Raw genomic sequence first — 24,716 nt, 5'->3', positions numbered from 1 at the left:
GTGGTGCCAGGAAGGACTCCCCTGACCTTCTCAGCTTCTGCTGGTTCTCTGGAATGACTTGGTATTCCTTGGCTCACATCTAGAGCTCTCTGATCTCGCCATTCCTGGAGCATCCACTGAATGTGGAGCCTCTGGACAGGCCTCTCATCTCCAGTCTCCACCACAGCCATTTTGCAAATGAAGAAACTGAGATTCAGGGAGTTGAGTTTCGCATTTTCCATCTTTTCCTCCTTTCTTTGACTCCTTTGCTGGTTTTTCAACCCTGCAAATGTGTACAGTTTATTTAGTTATTTGTTTTTTCACTGTGTGCTCAGTGTGGTAAATGTTTATTCCCAAACCCAAGGAAGACATATGGTCCAATCAGGTCATCATATCACAAGCTATTGGGGTTTCAAAACCACAACTGCTGGAGAAAATAAATATAGACTGTGGCAAAGGACAGCATCCTCTGTTCAGAAGAGAAGCTGAAACAACTCTTCAGGTGTTGTGTTGAGGATAACACTTCGAAGCTGGTCATTTGGCTCTTTGCTCCCTGAAGCCACCACCTGTTGAGATGCCACGGTGTGGTTGCTGCTCCCTCCTCCTCTAATGTGTCACGGATGCAAACCCACCAGTACTCGGCTAGATGAAACAGAAAGGGGTCACGGGATGAACAGGGGCTGGGAGGCCACATGCAACAAAAATGGAATGACCCACTTCTGCCCTGGTTGCTGGGGAGGAAACGCCAGTAGAGAAGGGCGTTAAAGCTGGCCTCCGTTTGTGGTCTCAGCCAGGGCCTTGAGTCATGACTGCGGTGGCGAAGGCGTAGTTCTCTTACAAATGCTGGCTCTCTTGGTTAGTCCTCTTGCAAGTCTTCTTAATGCACATTGGGGATGTTTTCAAAGACTTTTTTCTTCCCAAGTTCCTTTCTCAGAATGTTGAGATGGGTTACCCAGTGAAACACATGTTGTTGGAGAAATTACAAATTACTAATTGAAGTGCCTCTGAGAATCATTTTCCTTTTGTTTCGCCTAATTTCCACGCTTATGAAATCAAAGTTTCATTTAAATGTTTATACAGCAATTCAGCCTTCGAAAGCCATCTGTCAGCCAACAAGATCTGTACAAGTCTTGGTCACATGTGTTCCCTTAGGTCTTGCAAGTCTCTTAGCACCAAGACCTGATATTCAGTCCCACAAGCGGATTGCTGTCTTTGTTTCCAAATTCTCCTCCACATCTATTCCTCATTGTTCCCCAGGGACAGCAGGAAGCACCAGTCTGCTCATCCCGGGCCATTCTCGGCTCCCTCAGCTTTTGCTTCTGTAGCTCCTTTATGGCGACCAGTGGGGGAGGCGCCCGAGCAAGCAGGAGGCGTTCTCATTGACACACTTGTGCAGGAACAGCCCAGCTAACATCCCCCAGAGGGCAACCACCACTTCTCCTAGATATGCAATAATTACAGTCTTTATTGCACCCGCATCTATATAGTGACACATAGTAGAAAACATTCACTCTGTATGGAAAATGTTGGCAGACATTTTCAGAACGAAAAGAGTCAAAAAGGAACTACACAGAGAATAGTTTGTCTACAGAAGGTTAGGGAGAGACTGGTTTGAGTCTTTGTTACATACGTTAGCTTGCAAAACAGCATGAACTTTTTTTTTAAAAAAGTAACAGCCTTCTGGACAGATTATAGGAGAGTGCATTTATCTAATTTTCAAAAAAGTGTTAACTTGAGAGTTGGAGAAACGGAGCACCCACCTGTCTGTTCACTCCCTCACCCCCACCCCGAAGTGCCCACAGTAGCTGGAACCAGGAAGACACTCCAGGCCTTCCAACGGGTCGCAGGAACTCCACTCCTGAAGCCGTCCCCACTGACTGCTGGGGTGTGCATCAGTGCGAAGTTGGGGTCAAGAGCTGCAGCCGGGAATCACCCCCCCTAGATCTTCTGAAATGGGACACAGATGGCTTAACCTGCATCTGGTCCTCTTGACCAAATACCCACCCCAGGCCGGGCGTATCTCAGAGAATGAGTCTTCATGGTAATTCCTGTTCCTGGCTAAGCAGTCTGAGATGCTCTGTAGCAGATGCCAACTGGGAGCACGAGGGTCTCAGCATGCTGTTTTCATTTGCTTTTTAGGTACAGAGTTGTTACCCACGCCATTCCTGTGGGAGAGGGTGGGGGGATGATTTTGCATCTTGCAGTCCATGTAAGCTGGGAGATCTTTCTAGGTAATTTAGTGCCTTTAAACGCTTGTGCTGGTTTCAAGACTCTAGCTAGTTTTAGGAAACAGAAGTAGAGGGGAATGGGGAAAAAGATGTTCATTTTAAAGCATTTGATTGCTTCATCGTTTTATCTTCCCACAGAAATGTTTCTTTAGCAAATTGTTTTTCATGGCAAAAATTCGCAAGGCTTAGTGTGAAGCTTAGCATGGATCCCTGCCGAAGGTCTGACTGGATTCCAAAGTAGCTGATGGGACTGCATGCTCACACCCACACCAGGGGCCTTCCCGCTTCAGACACCCAAGCCCGAGGGCTCACCCCCTCGCCCCCCGCTGAAATCCTTACCACATGCAGAAGTTGCTTTAAACTGGCATGAAAGTTCGGTTCAGTGTCAAGTCCGTGTTGTCAAGACAGAGAACTCACTTACAAGATGAGCTAGCTGGTGTTACTGATTCCTTGAAATTGTTGGCATTGCATAGGACAGGGTCTGCAAGCTGTAGCCATGAACCAAGTCGCAGTTGTCTGGTTTTGTTAGTTCAGGTTTATGAGAACACTCCATGTGCCTTTGTGTACGAATGGTCTAAGGTTAATCTTGTGATAACAGGGTTCAGTGTTTGTAATCATATAGTTGGCAAGGCCTAACGTGTTCCTATGTGCCCCAACACAAGAAGTTTGAGGACACTGGAGTTAGTGTTACCTATGTCGTGTGAATCACTGCTCAATCTCTCACTTGTTGACACAGTCAAACGAAACTGTGAGAACACTTCATGAAGTTCATGGGAAAATATAACTATGTTTTCGTGGTAGGCACTTTTGAAAATCATGCATGTTTTTTTTTTCCTCCCACAATGAGCATTTCCAGTGAACTTTTGAAGACCTAGTGAGTCTATGATAAGGTGCTGGGAAGAGGAGCAAAGCGTGACTTCCATTTCTGGGTGTGAAAGGTCACGCAGGGTTCCATGGACTCGAGGACATGGATTCTGAGAAGTCTGACACCTCGGTTCTTGCTTTTCTGTGGCTTGCAGCTATAGTTACACAAAGGCAGGGCCCTCCTCTCCTCTCCAGCTGCTGTGCAGAATCGCGGCCTCTGCTCTTAGTCTGTCAGAGGTCTCTGGGAGACGTCACCTCTTGAGCACTGGCGATTCTGTGAGAGATAATTGGGAAAAAGGCTGTGTCGAAACCCACCTGAGCTTCACGAGAAAGTTTTGGATCTATAGACCCAGCAAGGGGCCACGCTAAAGAAGGATTCCTAGCCAGCTGACACCGGCCACGCGGGATCCCTGGGAAGCCAGGAAGCCTGGAATTGTAAAAACGCAGTGACTGCAGGTGTAAGAAACGGCCTGGTGCAGAGCAGAGGCACATCCGCTCTTCAGTGGGGAGGCATTCAGGGTGCAGCGAGTCGGTTCAACAAAATCAGTGGAAAACCAGGGAGTCCGAGAGCAAGAGACCAGGTTTCCCCAGGCTTCCCGCCCATCAGGTGATGGAAGCTAAAAATGGCTTAAAATACCGCAATCATTTGAAACACCTTACATAAACTGACCAGGAATCTGGGGCATTCACGCTCAAGACAATTTTCTCCTCCTCCAGATAAGGGATGAGAATTAGTCATCGGGTATTTCCAGATAATGTGGTTAACACCTCGTGCAGTATTAGGTGGGCAGGAGGCCTCCTCGCAGGGCTGCAGTCTCCCCTGCCAGGAATGCACCGGGAGTCTCTGGTACACTTCTCCTCTTGGTGTGGAACAGGGCACAAAATGCCCCCATTCGGCTGCTCTGCTGCTTGTCCAATTACTCATTCATCACTTGGCTTCCGAATGCCCCCTGCATGCCTGGGCCAGTGTTCAACAATAGGAGAGATACGTATGCATAACCACAGTTGCAAGGAGCCTGCGGGGCATTCTGGGGTTCTCACTAGAGTTCCCAGAGCTTTTAAACCACTGAGGGCCACATGGGGGTCTCCCTGCTGAGGTCTCAGTGACTCCAGAGAAAGTGTAGGGTAGAAGGATACCTTGGGAATAGCAAGAGACCCAGAAGCACCCCCAAAAATCAATCCCCATGGCATCTGCTTCCCTATATTCTTCTCAGTTTTGCTTTTGTGCATTGGTGCTTGTCTCTCATTGTACTTGTTCTCAGTATAGCCAGGAGGATGTGGACCTGGGAGGCCTTCTGTCCCTTTTCACATGCGAGTCCCCACTCTGCTAGTTATTTAGCTGTATGCTCTTGGACAAGTCCCTTACCCTCTCTGATCTCTACATTCCAAATGTGGCTGCAACACTCCATTGAGACCTGGCCACTGCTGTCAGTGACTGGGAGAAGGCCAGCCAGGGAAGGGTTCCTGTTTATTCCCTGACCCTCACACCTTGACCCTCACACACTTTACTTCTGCTCGTGAAGAGTGGGGAAAGGTCAGTATGCATGGTGCTTAAGCATCCAAGAGCTGCGGATTTTCTGCTCTCCCAATCTGCCTTCCCAGAGTTTAGGCAAATGCCTTCCATGACTGTTCAACTCGGTTCTCTTCCTGAGGCTTTCTGACAATATAGTGAAGAAAGCTCAGGCTCTGACCTAGGACGCAAGGAAGTTCACATCGAAGTTCTAGTCCTTATTTTTATTTGAAAGGCAGATTTACAGAGAGAGAAAGAGAGAGAGAGAAAGAGAGAGAGAGATCTTCTATGTGCTGGTTCACTCCCCAAATAGCTGCAACAGCCAGATATGGGCTGGTCTGAGTCTGGGAGCCAGGAGCTTCTTCTGGGTCTCCCATGTGGGTGCAGGGGCCCAAGGACCTGGGCTGTCTTCAGCTACCTTCCCTGGCACATTAGCAGGAAGTTGAATCAAAGTGCAGCTGCAGTAACTTAAACTGGTGCCAAGTGGGATGCCAGTGCCACAGACAAAAGCTTAACCCATTGTATCACCGCACGGATCCCCAAGTTCCATCACTTGTGCATTCAAGTACCTAGCCTGGAGCTCTGTTAGATGAAGGTGACAGCAAGCACTTCTTGGGCTGCTGGAAGAACCCCCAGACAGAGGCCTTGCCCTGGGCTGGGTAGAGGAGGCCTCAGCAGATGGAGGCCCCAAAGCCAGCAGGCTGCTGCCTTTCCCTGCCGTGTTTTGGCTGCTTATGTCTTGCTGATGCTTGAATCTAGAAGTAGCCTGATGATAAAGTGAGGCTGGGCAGGGCTTCGGGGCCTTGTCTTTACTGAGGTGCCCTCTGTGGAGCCTGGCTTAGGAAACACTGTTCACGCAGCATGTTGAATTTCATAGAAAGATCCGCGTGGTCTCTTTGTGTACAGAGTGCACTCTAGGTTCAGGTGCTTAAAGCCACCCCCAGAGCCCCAGATGGGATTCCACTGATGAGGAGGAAGGAGAAGAAAGCTCCCCCTTGGTGGAAGGCAATTCAGGAGACCTCACAGATGGCCATGCCCAGCTCCTGGCAAAGAGTGGAGGAAGCTGCGTTAGACAGTAGACAGGATCGCGGTTTCCATCATCAGGGGCGGGGGCTACACTTGCACTTGCACATGCTCTGCAGCCCACCACAAAAATCTCCCAGGAAGTGCTGCCTTTCGTCCCTGGCCCAGACAGTCCATGCAGCCTAGCCAGGCCCTGCACCTCTGCTCGGTGGAGGTTGTGCTATTCAGAAGCACTGGTTTCTCAGGGAGAAGAGACACCCAAAGGTCCAGGCCTTCTGTGGGCCCACACCTCCTCTCCTGAAGTTAGCCTTCACACACCTGCCCACCTGCAGGTACATGACTGGCAGAAGCCCACTCTGTGGGCGCAACTTGAGAGGCGAGGGCTCCCAGGATCTCCGGAAGCAGCTTTTGAGCATCTCGCCTGCTGTGCAACATGCTCTTCGGAGTCAAAGGGCATGCGTTTGAACTCCAGCTCTGCCACTTGGTAATGATGCAGGCTTCAGCAACCTCTTTAACTTACTTAACTATGAGTTTTCTGTAAACTAGGGAAATATCAGAGCAAGTCCATTTCACAGAGTTAATGTGGAGACCTCGTGTGTGTGTGAGAGAGAGAGCGAGCGAGCATGCAGGCAGGCCTGAGAGCTTAGACTAAGGTTATATAATGTTGCTCCACTGTGAGTCACAAGTTACAGAGAACTACTATGTCAAAACGACACCAGCAATAATTTGGAAAGGAATCATTTGAGTACTTCATTTATGCAGCAGTTGAGTCTGAGTGATCTGCTTTTCTGTGGCTCTCCAAAGCTGATCTTCTGTCCAGCCATTCATCCATTGCCTTTCGGAATCCCTATTAAGCAACCACGTGTTGCCAAAGACTGGGTTGGGTGCTAAGAACCTCTTCCAGGGAAGTCACGTCTTAGTGCACACACTCAACTCTTGAGTCCAGATGGGCTGGCCAGGTGAGGAGAAGTTTCTCCCAGACACTCACAGAGTGAGTGGCCCCATTCTGTAATGACACAAGTTGTCATTTGAGGAGGTGCTGCCCCTTGGGAGAGTTCTGTTCATGGAGCCTGACCAGATTTCGCCTTCTCCAGCCTCTACTTTGATTTCCATCCCCAGGTTCCATGGCGTGAGTTGATTCATCTCTAGTGCCGTTCTCCATGTAGGCTCCAATCTACTGAGCCAGGAATGACCGCTTCTCCATCTGCTTCCCATCTTGCAGAGTTTGGACTGCTGTCTCTTTGGTTGCTCCCTGAGTTGGCATTGTTTTCCATGTTCTGTATGTTGACTAGAGGAAGGGGGTGCAGCTAATCAGAAGCTGCTAGAAGGCTGTGCTGCTTCTCTCTGCTTGCCTCCATTCCCAGAGTTTGTCCCAGGCAGATGCTATGACTCCACTGTCTTTGCTGTGGCTACTAAAGTTGAGTGTGGATTATTTGCCAGGTCTGTGGGAGGACTTTACCCATGTAGTTTGATTCGGTCATTGAAGTGACTACGTTGTGAGCAAACCAGTATCGCAAATTCATACCAGATGAAGCAGAGGCTCTGAGTGGTCAAACATATTTATCCAAGATTGCCGGCTGTTGAAGACTGGCTATCATGAGAAGCAGCTTTTGTGAATAAGACTGGCATACAAGTTAGCCATCATGGAGTGTGCTCAGATCCACACTTGTAGGGGATGTGGGCAGCAGGGCAGGGCTGGAGAAGGATGGAGCTGTGACACAGGAGTAACCTCATCAGGGCAAGGAGACAGGAAGTCCTTAATGTGGGCTGCCTGCTGGAGGGGCTGAAGCTGGGATGAGGCGGCTTGCTTGGGCGAGGAACAGCTTTTGAGAAAGGACTTGCCTTCAGCAAGTAGCCTCCTGAACCAGAACAGGTGCTCTCAGCAGCATCTCCAGCGTATCCAACACGTGCTCCTGGAGCCAGGCCTCTCTGAGTTAGGGTGTGTTCATATAAATAGGATGCAGGGGTGGGGGAAACAGAGAGGAAAAGCTAGAGGTCTAGGAGCTTGCAGCAGCTGCAGGAGCAGGTGATGAGGCAGGATTTCAGTTCTGTCTGGTTGAAGAAGTGTTGAGTGTGCTGGTATGATGGGTGAGTTTCCCATTCTAGCCACAAGTGTGTCAGAGACTCAACTCACAAGAGGCAGAACATTCTATTCTTTCCCTTGCTGCCTCATTGCTTTCTATGTCTTCTTGTTATTCCTCCCTCATGGGAAAGGTCTGGTCAACTCAGGTGGTGGGGGATAGCTGTGCTGAATTCATTGTCTTGGAACGCAGGGACAGTCACATTGCAACAGGCTAGGACAGGCTCTTCTCGGCAGTTTGGTCAGTAGGAACCTGCTTGCGCATGCATTTGAGAAAGCACCAAAACCAAAAGCAGCTTCGAGGTTTGGCACCTTTGAAAAATTACACAAGTGCAGTGTCAACAAGCAGCCTCTTCTGCCCCGTGTCTTTCCCCTTTCGTTCTGAACCGAGCACATCAGCACACAGCCGTGTTCTCCAGCCATGTGATGGATGTGCCTGTCTCAAGGGTTCTCTCTACCCACTGCTCTTGCAACGTTGGCTAAAAAAGACGAAATTCTGAGTCTTTGTGAGCCCTGGAAATATTCACTATCCCAAGATTTCTAATACCCTGAGTATCACTGGACTCACTTGCTATTCCACCTATCTTTTTACCAAAGGCTTCTAGTCTTCATTTCCTTCATTGAGAGGCTATGAGAGAGGCGCTGAATGCCTGTGTTATCATATATGGATGCCACTAGTTAGAGAGTCGAGATTTTTTCAATTTTATTTTTTGATAATGATTACATGTTTGATCAGGGTGGAGAGGATCAAGGTTTAGGGAAAATTGAATAAACTCATTGCTTCCGAATTTGCTGTTTCTTTTTGTTGTTCCTGGGGGAAGGGGAGAGACAAAGGGGGAAATCACACATGACTTTCTTGCACGTACCACGACCCTGGGACGAGGAACCGAGAGAGGCAAGATTTTTCAAGGGTGATAAACTCATAGAGACCACGGTCTGGAATTAGGCCAATCTGGATTTGGATCCTGGCACTGCGTTTCAGGAGTTCTAGCCAACCTTGAGTATGTTCCTACTCTTTGAACTTTATTTAGTCTATCTCTAAAATGCAGCTGTTTCCCCATTGCATCGAATAGTGCAGGGTTGTTTCAGAATTAAATGAAGCCACGTTGCAAAGCTCTTCACTGAACGTTCAGGGCTCTTGACTGACACCCTACATATTGGAAGCTGCAGTTAGCTCAGGCTAGGGTGGCCACTAGCATCAAATTTGCCTTTAGAATATGGGCACCGAGTTGAAAACTGTTTAAAACTTCTGAGCTCACGGCTTTCTGCCCTCAGGCTTCCTACTATGGCTAAAAAAAAAAAAAAAAAAAAAAAAAAAAAAGGACGGTGCATCCTCCCTGGGGATAGGAAATAGATGCCCAGCCACTGGATTCCCTGTAGCCTTGAATCTGAGGGCCCAACTGCCCCTGGAGCAGGAAGTTAGACTTGTCAGTGTCCAGTGGTTCAATTGCGCTGACCTCTGGGGCAGCCATAGCTCTGTCTTTACATGTCCAACAGTTCAAATCAACTGATCTCTCGGAGAACACCAGAGACTTTCGAGAATAGCATGTTAAACTCAGGCAAGGAAAAGAAACCCTTGCCTCTCCTTAATATTCCTTCCTAGAATGTGTGCTTAATCTCAGCGCAGGGTAACCAACGCGCAGAGTCACCTCCTGATTCCTCGCCTGTGTATAGTCATCGAAGCCCTCGCCTCACTTGTAGTTTATCATCTCAGCCAGGAGTCCGAGATGCCCCTTGGTAGGGTGGCCTCACTGGTGACTGGAGTTATACCCTTGTCTGGATAAGGGATGAATGTCATTGTGAATATTTGACCTCCATGGCTCAAACTGTTGTGCAGTAGAGGTCAAGGGCATAGTTGACCCAGGTTCAAAATCCATCACTCATGCGTAGTAGCTCTGTGACCTTGAGCAAGTGGCTTAACCTTTCTGGACCTCAGATTCCACATGATTAAATGAGATAGCAGTTGTAAAACACTTAGTGTGAGCCTGGGGCCCTCAAAAAATGTTACTTAGTTGTTGTTGTTGAAAGACTTACCACGATGATAGCTCAAAATCTTGCAAGTGTGCAATGCGCCACTTCACTTGCTCCGTGGAAGCGTTTCTGTTTGTCATGGCACATTTGTCAAGAGTAAGGATTGCTTGCTCTTGGCCTCTTTTGGCTTCCATTCAGAATAGGGAATAATGGATGATCCTGCCCAAAATAGGCTCTGAACACACGCAGAGTGGACCCCCGAAGAAGCTGCTTGTGAATTCCCTTGATGTGAGCAAGCAGCTGACACATGATCAGAATTCACTTGTTCACTGGCACTTATGTGTTACTATGTCATTTTACTTAAGCCTCAGTCTCCCCGTCAATAAAATGGGATAATAATATTTCCATTGGGTTTTTGCAAACATTTTATGTAAATTATCCATGTTTGATGTATTTGTAAGGAGGAAAGAGATACATGAAGACAGTCTTTGAGAGCTCTTCAATCCACTGAGTTACTCCACAGTGTTCGCAGCAACTGGTCGGGGACCATGTTAAAGCCAGCACCCCAGAACACACTGTAAATCTCCCACCTTTGTGGTTTATCCATCACCTACTCCCTCACAGAGTAGGCATTAGTAGGAATCCTCATCAGAAGTGGGGGAGCCAGGACTCAAACCAGGCATTCCAATATGGGATGTGGTGTCAAAGGCAGCAACATAACCAGTGTACCAAAAACTTACTCCACTCAACAGCATTTATAGCTTACCACTTAGAAAGACCACAGAAGGCTTCCAGAGCTCATGTGATGGGTCCATACATTCACGGGACTCTCTTGTAAAGTCATTTGATTGGACTCCAAAGGGCACAACTAATGGAGGACAGGTTTTTGACCACGTTGACAATTCGAGAGCCAGCTATGTGTTGGGATTCTGTCCCCGCAGCATCTTGCTTGGTAGCAAGGTGTATTTGTGTGCTCTCCTTTCTACAAGCCAGGCATTTGTGAGAGGATGAATGCTATCAGGTGTGGCAGCCAGAGGGGGAAAAAGCAGAGTAAGGTGTTCCTGGGTGCACCCTACTGTTGTGAGTTCAGCATTTCCCTGAACCACGAGGGTAGGAGAGCTCCAACTGCAGCTAGCAGCAAATGAGACTTGCTTGCTGGGTGCTGTAAGGCACCTCACCCATCTCACCCATGGCCAGCCGGTAACCCATGCGTCACCAGGATGCCTGGCCGTGCTTGCACGAGAAGCAGTCTGAAGATGAAGAACACTGCAGGAAGGGGGGCGGGGCTTGCTCATACCTCCTCTGGATCAGTGTCCAAAAATCACAAACAGGCAGAGACAATGCTGCCAGCGCCCAAGGATGCCAGGGTGGCAGTTGTGGGTTTGAGGATCTAGTCATGGAATCCAGAAAGGCTGAATATGGTCCCTGGGACTCTGTGAAGAGAGACTCAGCCACCAGACAGGCAGGAGTATGTGGGCGTGTTACAGTCCCAGCAGGGTGAGTGGATCCAATTTGTGCATGATTCTAGCAAGGTGAAGGGCAAAGGAAGTTTCGAGTCAGAAAATATTAGGATGGACATGGTGGCAGAAGGGGAAACTGCCACTTGGCATGCCTCCAGCTCTTGTCTTGGTGCTTGTTTCCAATTCAACTCCTGCTGATATGCTCGGGAAGCAGCTCTTGATGGTTCAAGTACTTGGTTCCTGCCAAAGTAGGAAACCCAAATGGAATTCCTGGTCTGGGTCTTTGGCCTGGAACAAACCTGTGTGTTGCAGGCATTTGGGAGGTGAATCTGCTCATGGAAGAGTCTCATTTCTCTCTCTCTCTCTCTCTCTCTCTCTCTCTCTCTTTCTCTCTTTCTTTCTTTCTCTCTCTCGGAGAGTCAGATATACAGAGAAGAGGACAGAGAGGAAGATATTCCATCCATTAATTCATGCCCCATATGGCCGCAATGGCCAGAGCTGTGCCAATCTGGAGCCAGGAGCCTCTTCCATGTCTCCCATGCAGGTTCAGGGTCCCAAGGCTTTGGGTCGTCTTTGCTTTCTCAGGCCACAAGCAGGGAGCTGGATCGGAAGTGGGGCCACCAGGATTAGAACTGGTGCCCATATCTGTCTCTCGTTTTTGCTTTTGCTGTTACCATCCTGTTGGGATTGAGCTGGTCCTCCCAGAGACATTGCTAAGCCTCACTTGACCTGGGCAAGGATGTGGCAAACTCAGAGTGTGTTTGGGATAAACAGCTGGAACTGATGAGAGCCTAGCAAGAGTTCCACTTTGACAGTGAACATGGGCTGGGGAATCCAGCTGAGAGAGAGCCACTGGCCTCAGGGGACAGGTGAGGCCACCAGAAATAAGGGAGAGCACAGGCTTTGTCTCTCCTGGGGTTTAAGAGATCAAACCAGGAAAATTTCTGGCAAAGAGGAAAGTTTAAACTTGGAGTCAGGAGATGGCATTGCCATGGCATTGCTTGGGTCCGTCCCACAATTGTCTTTTCCCTCCTAATAGCTGAAATCCACCCAATCTAGACAGAGTGTGTGCAGGAGGAGGGGCCGAGCCGGGAGGCTTCCCACACATCATCTCCCAGCCCAGTGTGCTGTGCCCCAGCGGCCCATTGCCTTGGCCGGGATAGTTCCCGTTCTGCTGGACTGACTCATCAGCTCCCCTGAATTAGATGTGGGTGTAGCCTGCACCTCTCCACCCTGGAGTCCGGGGTCCAAATCAGACATACCCGTAACATGCCGCAGACACTGCCACTCTTTCCTAATACATGTTCGTTCACAGTCATGCATTCCTTCCTCTAGCTCCTCAGCCTGGTGGTTCCCAGCCCTGAGTTGGGGACTCCATAGAGCTACCCAGCTGCTGGGAATAATGTGGGAAAAGTAGTTTTCAGGTTCTGAAACACAGATTCCACTAGTAAAGTGGTAGGGGCCAGGTAACGTGTGTGTGTATGTAATGAAAGTGTATCGAGACCCATATGGAAAGGGCAGGTGGCCAATAGCTTCAGGAAAGGTCCTACCACTTACTCGGCAAAGGGCATTAGGCCAGCTGTGGCCACTTCTGGGTTCAGTCTCCTCATCTTCCAAGTGGGGCTCATGTTCTACAGAGATGGAGCCATCTGCTTTGGACTCTATCGTATTTGTAACTGCACCTGCTTACTGGACAGTAGCCCCATCAGAGCACCCCTTTCTCCAGCCATCATGGCACAGATGTTTGGGGGTGAAAGGGCAAGCACAGACAGGGCCTGTCGGGGGGAGGTCATCTAGAATTTTAGAGCACTTAACAAATGATAGTAGCCACTGTTCAAATATCAGTGTCCTAGGGATGTGGACATGAACTTGGATCTGGTCCCTGCTGTGGCCAGTGGACTAGATGAGCACTGGAATTTGTGTGCAGCGCAGCACCCAGAGATCCCGCAGGGAGCCTGAAAGAGCAGCTGCCCCCAGAGGGCGGAATCCTGCCCCAAGCCCTCAATGTCTAACCCTGTGAAAGAAGGAAAGATCTGTGTACTTCTTTAAACGTTTCATAATAAACAAAACTGCAGTTGCCTTTGAACTATGCAATACCCCAGAAGTGGCCAAATGTTATCATTTGTTCTTATAGGAACCCCTTAATGGGGCTGTGATTGTGCCCACTTTGTAGATGAGGTAACTGAGTCATGGTGGCTTGTCACAGAGGCAGGCTCCCAAGTGCAGCAGTTTTAGTTTCAGTTCCAGAGCTTTTTCAGCCTTGCCCTACACCTTGCAATCTGCAAAACCGCCCTCGCCTTCCCCCGTCATGCTCCTTCTGAGCCGTTCCCTCCAGGATTGAAGGGCTGATATTGATTCTTGTTCAATAGAGGTTAGAAAGGGCCTGTGCCTTCCCAAGGTGAGCACAGAGGGGTTTGTAATGGACGACGACAGGGAGCAAGCTTCTTGGCGCTCCGCGGGGGAGTTGGGTTTGGATTTGCACGCAGTGCCTGAGCTGGCTCCATTTCTAAAGCCCGAACTTTGCAACATTCTTCAAGGGCTCCAGAGAGTTCCTTGTGCCATCAAATTAAGTTTGGAAACTTCAATAAAGAAGTCCCAGAGGAAACTGTCAATTAATGCATTCATACTGCACCATCATACTTGGGGAAAACATCTTCAAAAGCAAACGCTATTTCGCAACCATTAAAAAAGTTTGAGCGCTGCTCGGTTTCCATAGATACCTGAGGTAATAGCTTCTCTCTCCGCATTGAAGGGTGAGTGTCACTTGTTTTGTTTTTTTTTTCTCCTACCTTTGTACTTTTCCCCTCCATTCCCATTTATGAAAACAAAAGATAAATAAATTGAAACCTGGCAATGTAATTTGTCTGGGGGAGACAGCTCGATGTTTTGCTCCCTTCCTTATTATCCCGTGTCTTCTACACGGAGCCCTGGTACTTGCAGGGTAAAGATGGAGACTTTCATTGGATCAGAGTGTTTTCTCCCAGTCCATCAGGCACGTGGACACACCTCAGAGGGACGCACCGACAGGCTGCACAGGGGCAGTTGACTTTTGGTAGAGCACAGGACAGAGGCTGGCCAGCGAGAGCCTAAGATCACATGTGGCCCACTGCTGTTTCTGTTTTCATACAGCTTGATCAGACCTCAGCAACATTCCTGTGTGTCCACGTTGCCGGAAGCTGCTCTGCCCATGGGATATAGAAGCCAGTGTTGGGGAGGAAAGTATGGGGTGCACAGAGCCTCAGCCATCTCCCCTCTTGCCAGCTGCAGGAAAAGCTTCCCAGCCATGGTATGCAGGAAAGGCTCAAGAGTTTTGGTGGCCTTTCATAGTTTTGTCCTTTTGAGTGAGTAGCTCATGGTTACCCCCTTTCTGCCCCTTGGACCCCATCTCCCAGGGGTTTGGGGGTGTGAGTCACTGAGTGTGGTACATAGTAAGGGAACACAAGGAATTCCTTCAAGATTCTTTGGCTAGACCTGTCCAAAGAAGCATACGTTATGATGCTGGAAGTTGTATCTGTGTGTGTGTGTGTGTGTGTGAGTGTGTGTGTGTGTGTAAAGCAGGTATACCCCAAGGCCAACGTGTCAGCTTCTGTGGCTTGGCCTGGTGTGTGCCCAGGGTCTCTGTCCAGGCAGAAGTGCAGGGAGGAGAAAGCAGACAAAAGAAGCCACGGCAGTCTAGGAAGAAATCTTTAATTTCTATTCTGCTTAAAGAGTTGGAGAGCGTTCCGGCCCACCCCCACCTTTTAGCAAACCAGTCCAAGTACATGCCTTCAGATTAGAAAAGTATCTGAAATTGCCCCGAATATCGACATGCATAGCTTGTTAGTATTTACATATATTTACATGGGAAACAAGAGAAGCATCTACAGTTATTTACAGTCTACATAGGGGAAGGGAAAGGCAGCCTAATTGTATTTCCTAAAATCCAGTAGATGAGTAGTCAGCACATGCATATTTAGACAGTATTTGCATGACAGAATGGGATTTTTTTTTAAAAAAGACATACCTTTGTAACTTTCTATGCTAAGGTGTTGCATAATCAAGGTAATTTTTAGTTTTGTTTTGTTTCTAGTCTATTTGCATCCAGTGCATTCAAATGCTCACTAACACTGAGGCAGAATTCTTTACCCTGGCAGTTAAAGCAACAGCACACACCCCCCATCATCTCCTACTAGCCAGCAACAAGGTGCTGGTGAACACTATCGTTGTTTATAACTCATCGACCACCCGGGAAGCAGGCTCTCATGTCAAGGCGGTGCCTAAGCGATCCCCGCTAACTGCAAAAGTCATAGAAATGAGACGCTCTCACAGTATGTACTCAATGAGATATTCACACGGCCAGTGTCTCCGAGCCTGAGGAATGATCTGTTCAAGTGAGTATGCCTCACAAAGTCCTGCCCGGCTGGGATGGAAGGCCTGGACAGCGGCACTGTGCCTAGGAGATCCCAGCTACTGCCAAGCATGTTCTCCTCATTGGTCTCTGGAAGATAGAGTCAAGAGTTAATTTCTTAGTGAGTTGTGGCCCCACTTGAGACATGGTGGCTTTTGTTTGTTTGCTCTGATGTCTTTTTGGTGCTGTGCTGTGGAGTATATGTGTGACATACGTGTAAATGAACTGTCAACCTTAAAATCTAAACAAACAGCTTGTTTAAGGAGTGCCCTGAAATCCTGTCTGCTCACAAATAGTCAGCTCCTGGTTTTCTAAAAGAACCAAGTGACAGGCAGATGAGGCAGAGTCCTTCTCAGTGCAGGAGGGAAGAGGGGAGTTTCTTGTTTCACCTGCACTGCAAAATTATTACTCTTTGCATCGTTATGTTTGAGCTAAACCCGTTCATTCTGCCTGGCAATAATTTCAAAGGTTTATTTCAGTATATGTGGCAAATACAGAGGTATGCAGTAATATACAGTGTACAGAGCTAGCTATAACAGAGGCTAAAAGAGTTCAAGGGTGACAATGCAAAATGTCCCACGTTAGCACAAGCTAAGTGTCTTAATTCTCATTGACACTCAGCAACCCTTCGGCACTGAAGTGAAGGCGGGCCCTTGGGAAGTCCCAGTGAAAGACCATCCGATTTGTTCCATGTGAAAGGATGATGCTGAGTAGCATGCTTATGTTGGTGGCTAATTTCCACAGCTCCTGTGTTTGGCCATCTCCAACTAACCCGTGGAAGCATGGATACGCCCATATGGTTTTTCATCCCAGCAAGGGAACACCCCATTATTCAGAAAGAAACTATACATTGAGCTATGTGCAAATTCTAGGCAACATCAGCAGAGGAGGCCCTGGAAACACTTTCAGGGATTGAGGACATGGTCAGCAGTACCATTTCCTGCAACCAAAGAGGCAATGTCTCTGGTCCAGTGTTTCTGGAAGACCTGTGGCAGGCACGAGTGGAGAGTGGAGTAAGCACGGATCATCACCCACAGGGTTGTACTTGAGTCTCCGCTTCGGCCTTCCTCGGCAGGAGGCCCATACTATTGCCACAATTAGCAAGTCTGGGTCTCACTCTAAAAACAGCTTTCAGGAAGATGAAACATTACATTCCCAGACATTATACTCCACTCTCAAGACCATCCATCCATCCCTTGAAACATTTCTCGCAAGAGTTTTAGAACATGAACGTGGCGTGAGAAGGGTTTCATTGGATAGCAAGGAAGAGTTTAAAACAGTGTGTCGCCTGGAAACACAGGTTCCCCACAGCCTGTCCTCTGCCTGCTCCTCCCTGGAGTGAGGAGGACAGACACAGTCTTCCAGCCTGGGAGAATCCTTGTGCAGCTTTTCGTACCTCCTGGATGGCTTAGACATGCTTTGCAGAGGAGCACCATGCCTCCGGACCTTGCAGTTGAGTCTCTCCTGGTTATCGAGTCAACCTTATAAATCTCATTAGTCTTCTTGTTAGAAATTAAGATCTTTCATCAAGGAGACTGGTACAAGCTTTGCACGGTGCTCTGGTTAGCCTGACTTGGGTTTTGGGGCACCGTATTTGCAAGGCTTGAACTATAAGCAAGGGAGGTCCCCAGGTTACCTTGTAAACACTTCCTGCGTAGAGACCTGAAACCATCCAGCTGTCATGTCAAAAACTGTCTGGCCTTGCTGCACTTTCAAACATCTGCACACCAGGTGTCCTTTGCAATCTTGGGACTCCGGCCTGTGCTCAGACCAGTTGCCTGTCCAGCACTGGATTGGTCACCCCTACCCCTTGGCTGTCCCTCCTCTTAGACTGTGTCATTGGTATCCCCTGAGGAATTCCCCTCTACATGTGTCACAGGAAAATTAACTGAAAAGGCAACCTGAGGTCACGCACACTTACAAACATGTTTTAGCAAAGAGGCTGTTTGGCTTGTGGCGAAAGTTAACCAGCCTGACGGCACCGCCCGTGTCCTTTGCGTCAGAGTGGGCGTTCTCTTCTGTAGAGGATAGACACGGAACACTATTGCTGTGGATTCTGAAAACACTCCTTCAAATTTTAAATCCTGATAACAGAGCCTGACTTTCCTGATCAACTTCACCCTTTCTGCTTGAGAAATTGAGTGCATTTCCCCTCCGGTAATAAATGCTCAGAACAGCCAGAGTTTGGCTTAGATTGTTGTCTTGGAGTACCCACAGGAAGTATTTGTACGTAGCTAAGCCTGTGTTGTTCAAGGCCATTGTAGGAATCGACAGCAAGGAATTTGTGGAGGTTACTTTGTTAGGATTTAATTGGGTGAGAGTCTCACCACAAACCCAGTGGTGCAAGCAGAGGGTGTTCCCACAAAGGCCATGTTGGTTCCCATGGATGGGAATTTGTGAGGTGGGAAAGTGCTTAGATATCACTGGTTTTGAATGTCCAAGTTCGGAAACAAGTATCGTCAGAGAACAGGTGCCCTAGCTGGGCACCTCTGGCCCCTGGAGGGAACACTTCTGAATGAGGCAGCCTTTTCTCTCAAGGGTAATTTGCTGTGGGATCATTCGAGGTGGTGCTGAGTCTTCATTTCTGTTAATCCAAATGGATATAATTTCAATTTAGCTCACTGACTAAATCAACAATGGGGAAATCTCCTTTTAACAGTTCCCAGTGGAACTCCTGAGAGCTGGTGCGTTTAATTGTAGGCCACGTCAGGGTGTCACTCTGTCCAGACACGGCTGGAGCCAAATGGGAGACCTGGAGGGAGGAAATGGGTACTGTGCAAATATTTGTGTCACACATTTGGGGAGGAAGTTTCATGTAGGAATGCCTGTGGATCTCTGTGGGATTCTCTCTGTATGGCTTTAGCCAACTCACTTTGGACCACTAAGGGGGCTTCTTTGAAAATAAGGATGTCTGTTGTTTCTGGCTCATAGAATGGAGTGAGGATTTATAATGCTTATAAAAAAATGCAACCCATTGACACATGTTAGTCATTGAATAGACCCCGTGCCCTACAACACCCTGGGAGAACGTGGCATTTTGGAGGACAGAGCCCTTTCACGCAGTCATTTCCATTCCCATCTGCCACCTCCCATTATTCCTGTGAGAGTCACCATTGCTTCCTGATCAACACTTTATTCCAAATAACATAGCCTAGTTGAATTAAGCAAGTATTGTATGGAGGAAGAGGTTGACTTGTTAGCCGTGAGTATGTTTATTGTAGCGGTCCTATACAAACTGCGTCTCCCTTTATGAACTAACGGAATGTGTGGCTGATTTGTTCACAGAAAGGGTTTTTTCTGGTGAGGAGACAGGGTATTTTTGTGTAGCTTTTAAATCAGAGGCTAGAAATGCAATTGATTTTTGTAACCCTGTGTCATTAGCACCAAGATCATCTGGAGATGAACTCCAGAACCCCACATCGCCCTGTTAATGGTAGAATGGCTAGGAGCTCTCATGTAGGAGGATTACTGGGACACAGACAAGGATGGAGAGGACGACATGGGCCCTCATCCCCTGTGTGGCTCTGGGACAGATCATTCCTCCCCAAGCAGCATTCTCACAAAAGCACTAGGTGAGGTGGTTGGGTTTGCTCTGCCTCACGGACCCCAGATGGGTAACAATGAAAGCTTCCCAGGTTTGAGGTGGTCCACAGCTTGCCTCCTGCCAAAGCTACTTGCTGCAGACCGCTGTGCACTCCCAGCATTGGGCTCCGTAGTCGCTGCCCACCTCTGAAACAGTGGCTCACCTCCCAGGCCCTGTAGGTTCAAAAGCTAAGCTGACTTCTGTGGTGTGTTCCCTTACACAGCTCCACCTTTTGCATAAATGGATTAATCAGGCATTTGCACTAGTATTTATAGGTGTAGAATAAAGCAATCTTACAATGACTATTCACGATCACCAAATATACAGAAATGTTATGGCATTTTGTGTATTGTTGACTACATCCCATAGTTACAGCCACTGTAGGACAACAATTTATTCTTCAAGCATGCATTTTAAAACAGAGCAACCCGAAAACTGAAAATGTAATTGTTTAATATGCATACTACTTGCTAGAACATATGTATCATACCAGATCACTAACCAATGCAGTATGAGTCTGTGTGTGTGTGTGTGTGTGTGTATGTGTATATTTGGGGGATCCTTTAGCATTTTTACCACAAAACTCTACTTTTTACTTTCAAGGAGTCAATAGCCATTTGTATTCTATGCTGACAGCTACGAACTGATGGCTTGTGGTTATCAAATAAATGTTCATGAAAAGTGGCCACTTGATGTTTTCATACCAACAAAGGGTTCTGGAAGGATCGGTAATTTAGCTCTCAGGGATATGTGTGTGTGTGTGTGTGTGTGTGTGTGTGTGTGTATCAACTGCTTTCCAAAACAAATCTTTCTGTAGCTAAAGATTGTACTGCAAATCTGACAAAGGCTTCCTGAAAAAGAATGATGAGCCTCTATTACCCAGATAGTCCTAACTTAATCCCAAGCAGGAATGCTAGGTAATTTTACGTAGACTGTCATGATTGATGGTGCAGTCCTGCTCTGCCAGCAGCTCACAAGTGTTTGGATCAGAAGTGGCATTGGAACATGATCGAAGATGCTACGGGGCTGCCTGGAAATGCTTGCTCCTGTGTCACGGACAGCCTGGCTCACCACCGTGGCCATCGTGCGAGGCTGTTCGTTCCCCTGCACACAACCGCCACACTTACGACGGACTTATCCAAGAACTGCTCTGGGGAACTAAACTGGCCCTGGCCGGCGCGTCTACGCCTCAGTATTATTATTCTGTCACGCCAGATCAGTAAGCAATGGTGACAACTAGAAAGCCACTGTTTCGAATATTGGATAGTGGACTTTTTAGCATTATTTTTGATTGGCCTTTTTTTTTCTGAAATAGGTACTAATGATAGCCCAAGAAGTGGCATGAAAGCCATGGTGATTAATGTCTTCTTTCAAAATAATTTTACCAGTTAGAAAATGTTTTGTCTGTACCGGCGGTATCAGCTTGTTTACTAATGAGACTGAGCCTAATGTGGCTCATTCCAGCGATATGCAGACATACAGCTGATGTGCCAAAAATGAGAGCTTGCTGTGAAACTCAACACATCTGATCATATAAGGCTGTCACTCGGAGTTTGCCACTGCGCTGGCTCCGCAGGTTATTTCCCGAGAAGCCAAAGAGGTGGTAGGCATAAGACCAACCTGATATTGTCACTACTTGATTGTCCAGCAGGAGAGGAGAGTGAGGCGAGTGCCAGTTTAACTCAGCAGAGATCAGGGGGCTTGGCCAGCTGTCCTCAGTAACCTCGGGAGTGGAGAAGACATTGCGTGCTCTCAGGTGCCCCTTTGCTTTAAACATGCCCCCAGCATAGGCAGCAGAGGGATCAAAGCCAGCGCTTCAAGGAACAGTCTCCCCAGCCCCCCCAGACATGCGCAGACTAGCATGGCATGAAATAAGCCCAATTGCAATCACTTTCAGAGGGAAGAGTCACATGCCCAGCTTCCCTGTCAACTCGGTTGCAAATCAGTGTGACTGCAGAATTTCTTTGAAAAAAATATCATTGGGGTGATGGAAAGAGTAGCAGGTTATCATTTCAGGAGGTCATGGTGGCACTGAGTTTGGAAGGATCCCTCTCTGCTTCTTCAGGTGGCCTGCTTCACAAAGTCTTCTGTTGGAAGGGGCAGGACAGTGAAGGACCTGGATAGTATAACTGCTGTGGGGCTGCAGGAGGGGGCTGGACTTTGACATGAGCTGAATGGATTCCTCCCACACCACCTGGGACCCAGGACATATCACCTGACCACTTGTTGTTGATGTTGGCAGCTGCACAGGGATATCAAAATCTACACCAGGTATCCCCAAATGTGTGCAAAACAGTTATCCAGTTATCTCAGTTATCCAGTCTACTTCCAGAGACACTTTGGCTTCCTCTGTTCTGACACATGATGCAGGGGCGTCCGATAAACTAGTCCCAGTACTTTTGTTCAATGTGCCAGGTGTGACGCTAAGGCCTATTAGGAATAATAATTCAATGGAAATAAGTTTGGATGACATGAACTTATTCTAACCACCATAAAAGAAACAGCTGAATCCAAGGTAATACCTGGCTACAGGGCAAGTGGCCGTGGTGAGGAGCTGGGGAGGTAGCAAACCAGCGACTACTTTGTTAAGTTCCAGGCATGTCAGTTGTTCATATTCTGGGCTCCTGGGCCTGGTCCGATCCAGGCTGGCAGCCAGTTATGACCAAGACTCGAGTCTCGCCTCACTGCTCAGCCCTCCCGCCACTTGGCTGTGTTGGACCATTTCATTTTTTGACGAACTCAAATGTGACCACAGACCCTGAGGCTGAAGCCAAAAACAAACCAACCAACCCAAGCCTTATTTTATGGCACTTTCCTTAAGCTGCAAAACCTTGGGACGCTGGTTCCCAGAATGGCCTTGGAGTCCCCCAACTTCTCCAGTGCCATTGAAACGAGTACAGAGCAAACCGTTGACTGGGGAGGCTTCTGCTGGGGCATCGGTGAAGGGTGGAGACGCAGGCCCCTCTCCCCCACCAGGGTTTCTCCTGTTCCCTCCCCGGCAGCCGTACCTGCTGCTCCCTCCCTTGGGTCCCTGTTGGACACCCCCTCCCTCCGATCAGCTGATAATTAGTTGATGCAGCCAGGCTGGGATGCACATAAATAACCATAAGATGCCAGATCCGCTGTATTGGTTTTAAATTAGAGCCATGCCTACCGTGTGTCCCCAGTGAGGAGCAGCCTATTATTTTTAATTATGGCTTGCAAAGCAAAGTGATTCCTTGCCCTCTTTACAGCATCCCTGACTGTATCCTGTCAGTCCAGATGATATGGGGCCCACGAGCAGACACATCCTTAGCCACAGCCTCGATTGTTACTCAAAAGATGAATCGAAAGTGATCAATGGCTCTTGTGGCAACTTGCATTTTGAAGTGGGCTAGGAGGAAATCTACCCCATTTGCCCGCTGTCCCATTGTAAACTGGGGACAAATCAGAGGTTTCCTTCAATAATGTTCTGGGCAAATCAAAACATGTGCCTTGCATCTGTGGGAGGCATGTGTGTGGTGGTGGTGTGTGTGTGTGTGAACACAGCACTGCAAACCCTTCCTGTAGCAGCACTTTGGGCACTGAATAAAGGAGAGACCTGGCACCAACCACGCTTGGGTTTTCCACCTGATGCGCCGTAATTAAGAGTGGCTGATTGAACTCAGAAGGTTCTGCAAGAACCAAATCTCAGTGTCAAATTACATCCTCCACTGCGAGGAGCCAAAGGGTTGATGCATCTGTGCGCGAGTGTTCCAAAAAATACCATCTTTTTCTCTCTGTGCCCAAGGGGAGCCTGCTGTGATTTATTGAGATGTGTATTTATTTTCCAAGCCTTTTCCTATATGAGGTGTAAAAAGTCACACCATCTTTATGAGCGGAGTTTATGAACTCGTTTTTTCAGGATGGTCACATCATTCCTTTTACAACCATGTGCTCTGAGCTTCATACCCTCTGCCACACTGAGATGCAGCTGCGTCTGAAGCAGGAAGCACGGGCTGGGCAGTTCCAGACAGTCCTCTCCTCACAACTTCTTTTGTGTTTCTTTGACAGCAACAGGGAGCCGCCACCACCGTCTACTGTGCCGCCGCCCCGGAACTCGAGGGCCTGGGAGGGATGTACTTCAACAGCTGCTGCCGCTGCACGCCCTCAGCCGAAGCTCAGCGCGAGGAGACGGCCCGGGCCCTGTGGCTGCTCAGTGAGAGGCTGGTGCAAGAGAGAGTGGGCGGCCAGGCCTGCTAAGAGAGAGCCTGAGCAAGGCCGGGCCCACCCCAGGCTGCGTGAATTCTCCCACCTAGTGCTGCGGAAACTTCCATGGCTTTCTCACATGGCCCCACAAGCGTAAGGAAAAGGAGAGCAGTCCCAACGAGTGAGAAATGCCAAGGACCACGGGAAACAGGGAGTGCAGGGGGTGGGATGATGTCACTGTTGGGGCCTGGGGTACACCTGGGTCCCTTTGCTTTCTGGTGCTTTGCTTGGAAGGCCAAGCTCGGGTGGTGTGTTGGTTCTTTCCTTCATTGTAGAAACACAAGCAGGTTTCTCTAACTGCTTCCAATAGTCCTGGTGTCGCTTTGTCCCAGCCAGTTACCACCATGATCACTACGGCAGCCCGGGTCCTGCCTTCTCCTCTTTGGGCAAGGCTTGGTTTCAACTCAGGCTGCCTCAATTGAGGAGGTAATGGCCAGACTGGGAAGGCATGGCCTCAACAAGAGAGGGAAAGCTGGATCCATGGGGAACAACGCAGAGACCGAGCAGGGCAGAGCTGGTGCCTGGCAGAAGCTCCCTTGCCAAAGTTATCCTCCAAGAATTCTTTAGAGATTCTAACAACTAACTTGTGTGGTTCATTCCCGAGCCGCGTTGATGGGTAGCACACAGGAGTCTCCTGGGATGGGGGCTGATGTTACGCCCTTCATTCTTCCTTCCCAGTGGGAAGCGGCCCCTGCTGATGGCTGGGTGGCACAGCCCCCCCCTCGCCCGTGCAAACTTCCGGTTCCTCCCACACTACGCTTAATGAAAGAGCATGCTTGTTTATTATGATCACCTGAAATCCGTATTGTTTCTGCAAATATTTGTTTTTGTTTTTTAGAAAAGGAAATCTAGAGGAAAAAATAAAGCGCTTCTTGTCGACGCCAGGAAAACACCGTTCTCGCTTCTTGTCTGAGTTTGGGTTTTGTTGTGCTTTGTGGCTGTCTGCGTTCCAAGTTGTCTCACGCGATCAACATACCAGCGTCATATTTTCTGTTCAGGAAAAAGAGAAAAAAGAAAATTAACCATCACTTCCTTTCATTTGTTAATGTTTCCAGTTCAATTCTGGGGTCCCCGCTGTGGCTAGCAAGCACTGAGTGATCAGAATCTGTGTGTCTGTCTGGACAGGAGGGTCGGTGGTGGGTGGAGGTTTGTCACCATTCATCCCTTTTTGTTGATATCAAGGTTTCTGTGCAAGAGGACATGAGGACTCCCCCAGGTCAGGAAGTTCTCTAAGTCTTATAAAACAGTTTCACAGGCATCCACGCACGCAGCAAACAGCGTGAGAGCTGCCCTCTGCGAAGGTTAGGAGAACCACACACAAGCGCCGCGGTCCCTGTTGTAAGTTCGTGTTAGTCTGTAGGAGTCCTCACACTGCCCAAGGGCCCACTCGGCTTTGTACCAGAA

The 24,716-nt window shown here is 48.4% G+C and overlaps 1 protein-coding gene across 2 annotated transcripts in view; it reads left to right on the top strand.

Annotated features, from left to right (window-relative positions):
* WWOX (WW domain containing oxidoreductase) overlaps positions 1-24,202 on the top strand; it is a 906,950-nt gene extending 882,748 nt beyond the window's left edge. Inside the window, exons 9-10 of one of the 2 annotated variants that reach the window (XM_012926620.2) lie at positions 23,118-23,405; positions 24,151-24,202. In XM_012926620.2, coding sequence (XP_012782074.2) covers positions 23,118-23,306 — 189 coding nt within the window. In that variant the 3' untranslated portion in view covers positions 23,307-23,405; positions 24,151-24,202. Of the gene's footprint in view, positions 1-23,117; positions 23,469-24,150 lie in introns of those variants that run through there. The other variant, XM_058674091.1, reaches the window with a different exon arrangement.
* The last annotated feature ends 514 nt before the right edge of the window (positions 24,203-24,716 follow it).

This window comes from Ochotona princeps, chromosome 16, assembly GCF_030435755.1.
Source record: "Ochotona princeps isolate mOchPri1 chromosome 16, mOchPri1.hap1, whole genome shotgun sequence".
Classification (NCBI taxonomy): domain Eukaryota; kingdom Metazoa; phylum Chordata; class Mammalia; order Lagomorpha; family Ochotonidae; genus Ochotona; species Ochotona princeps.
This window is presented reverse-complemented; position numbering and strand designations above follow the sequence as displayed.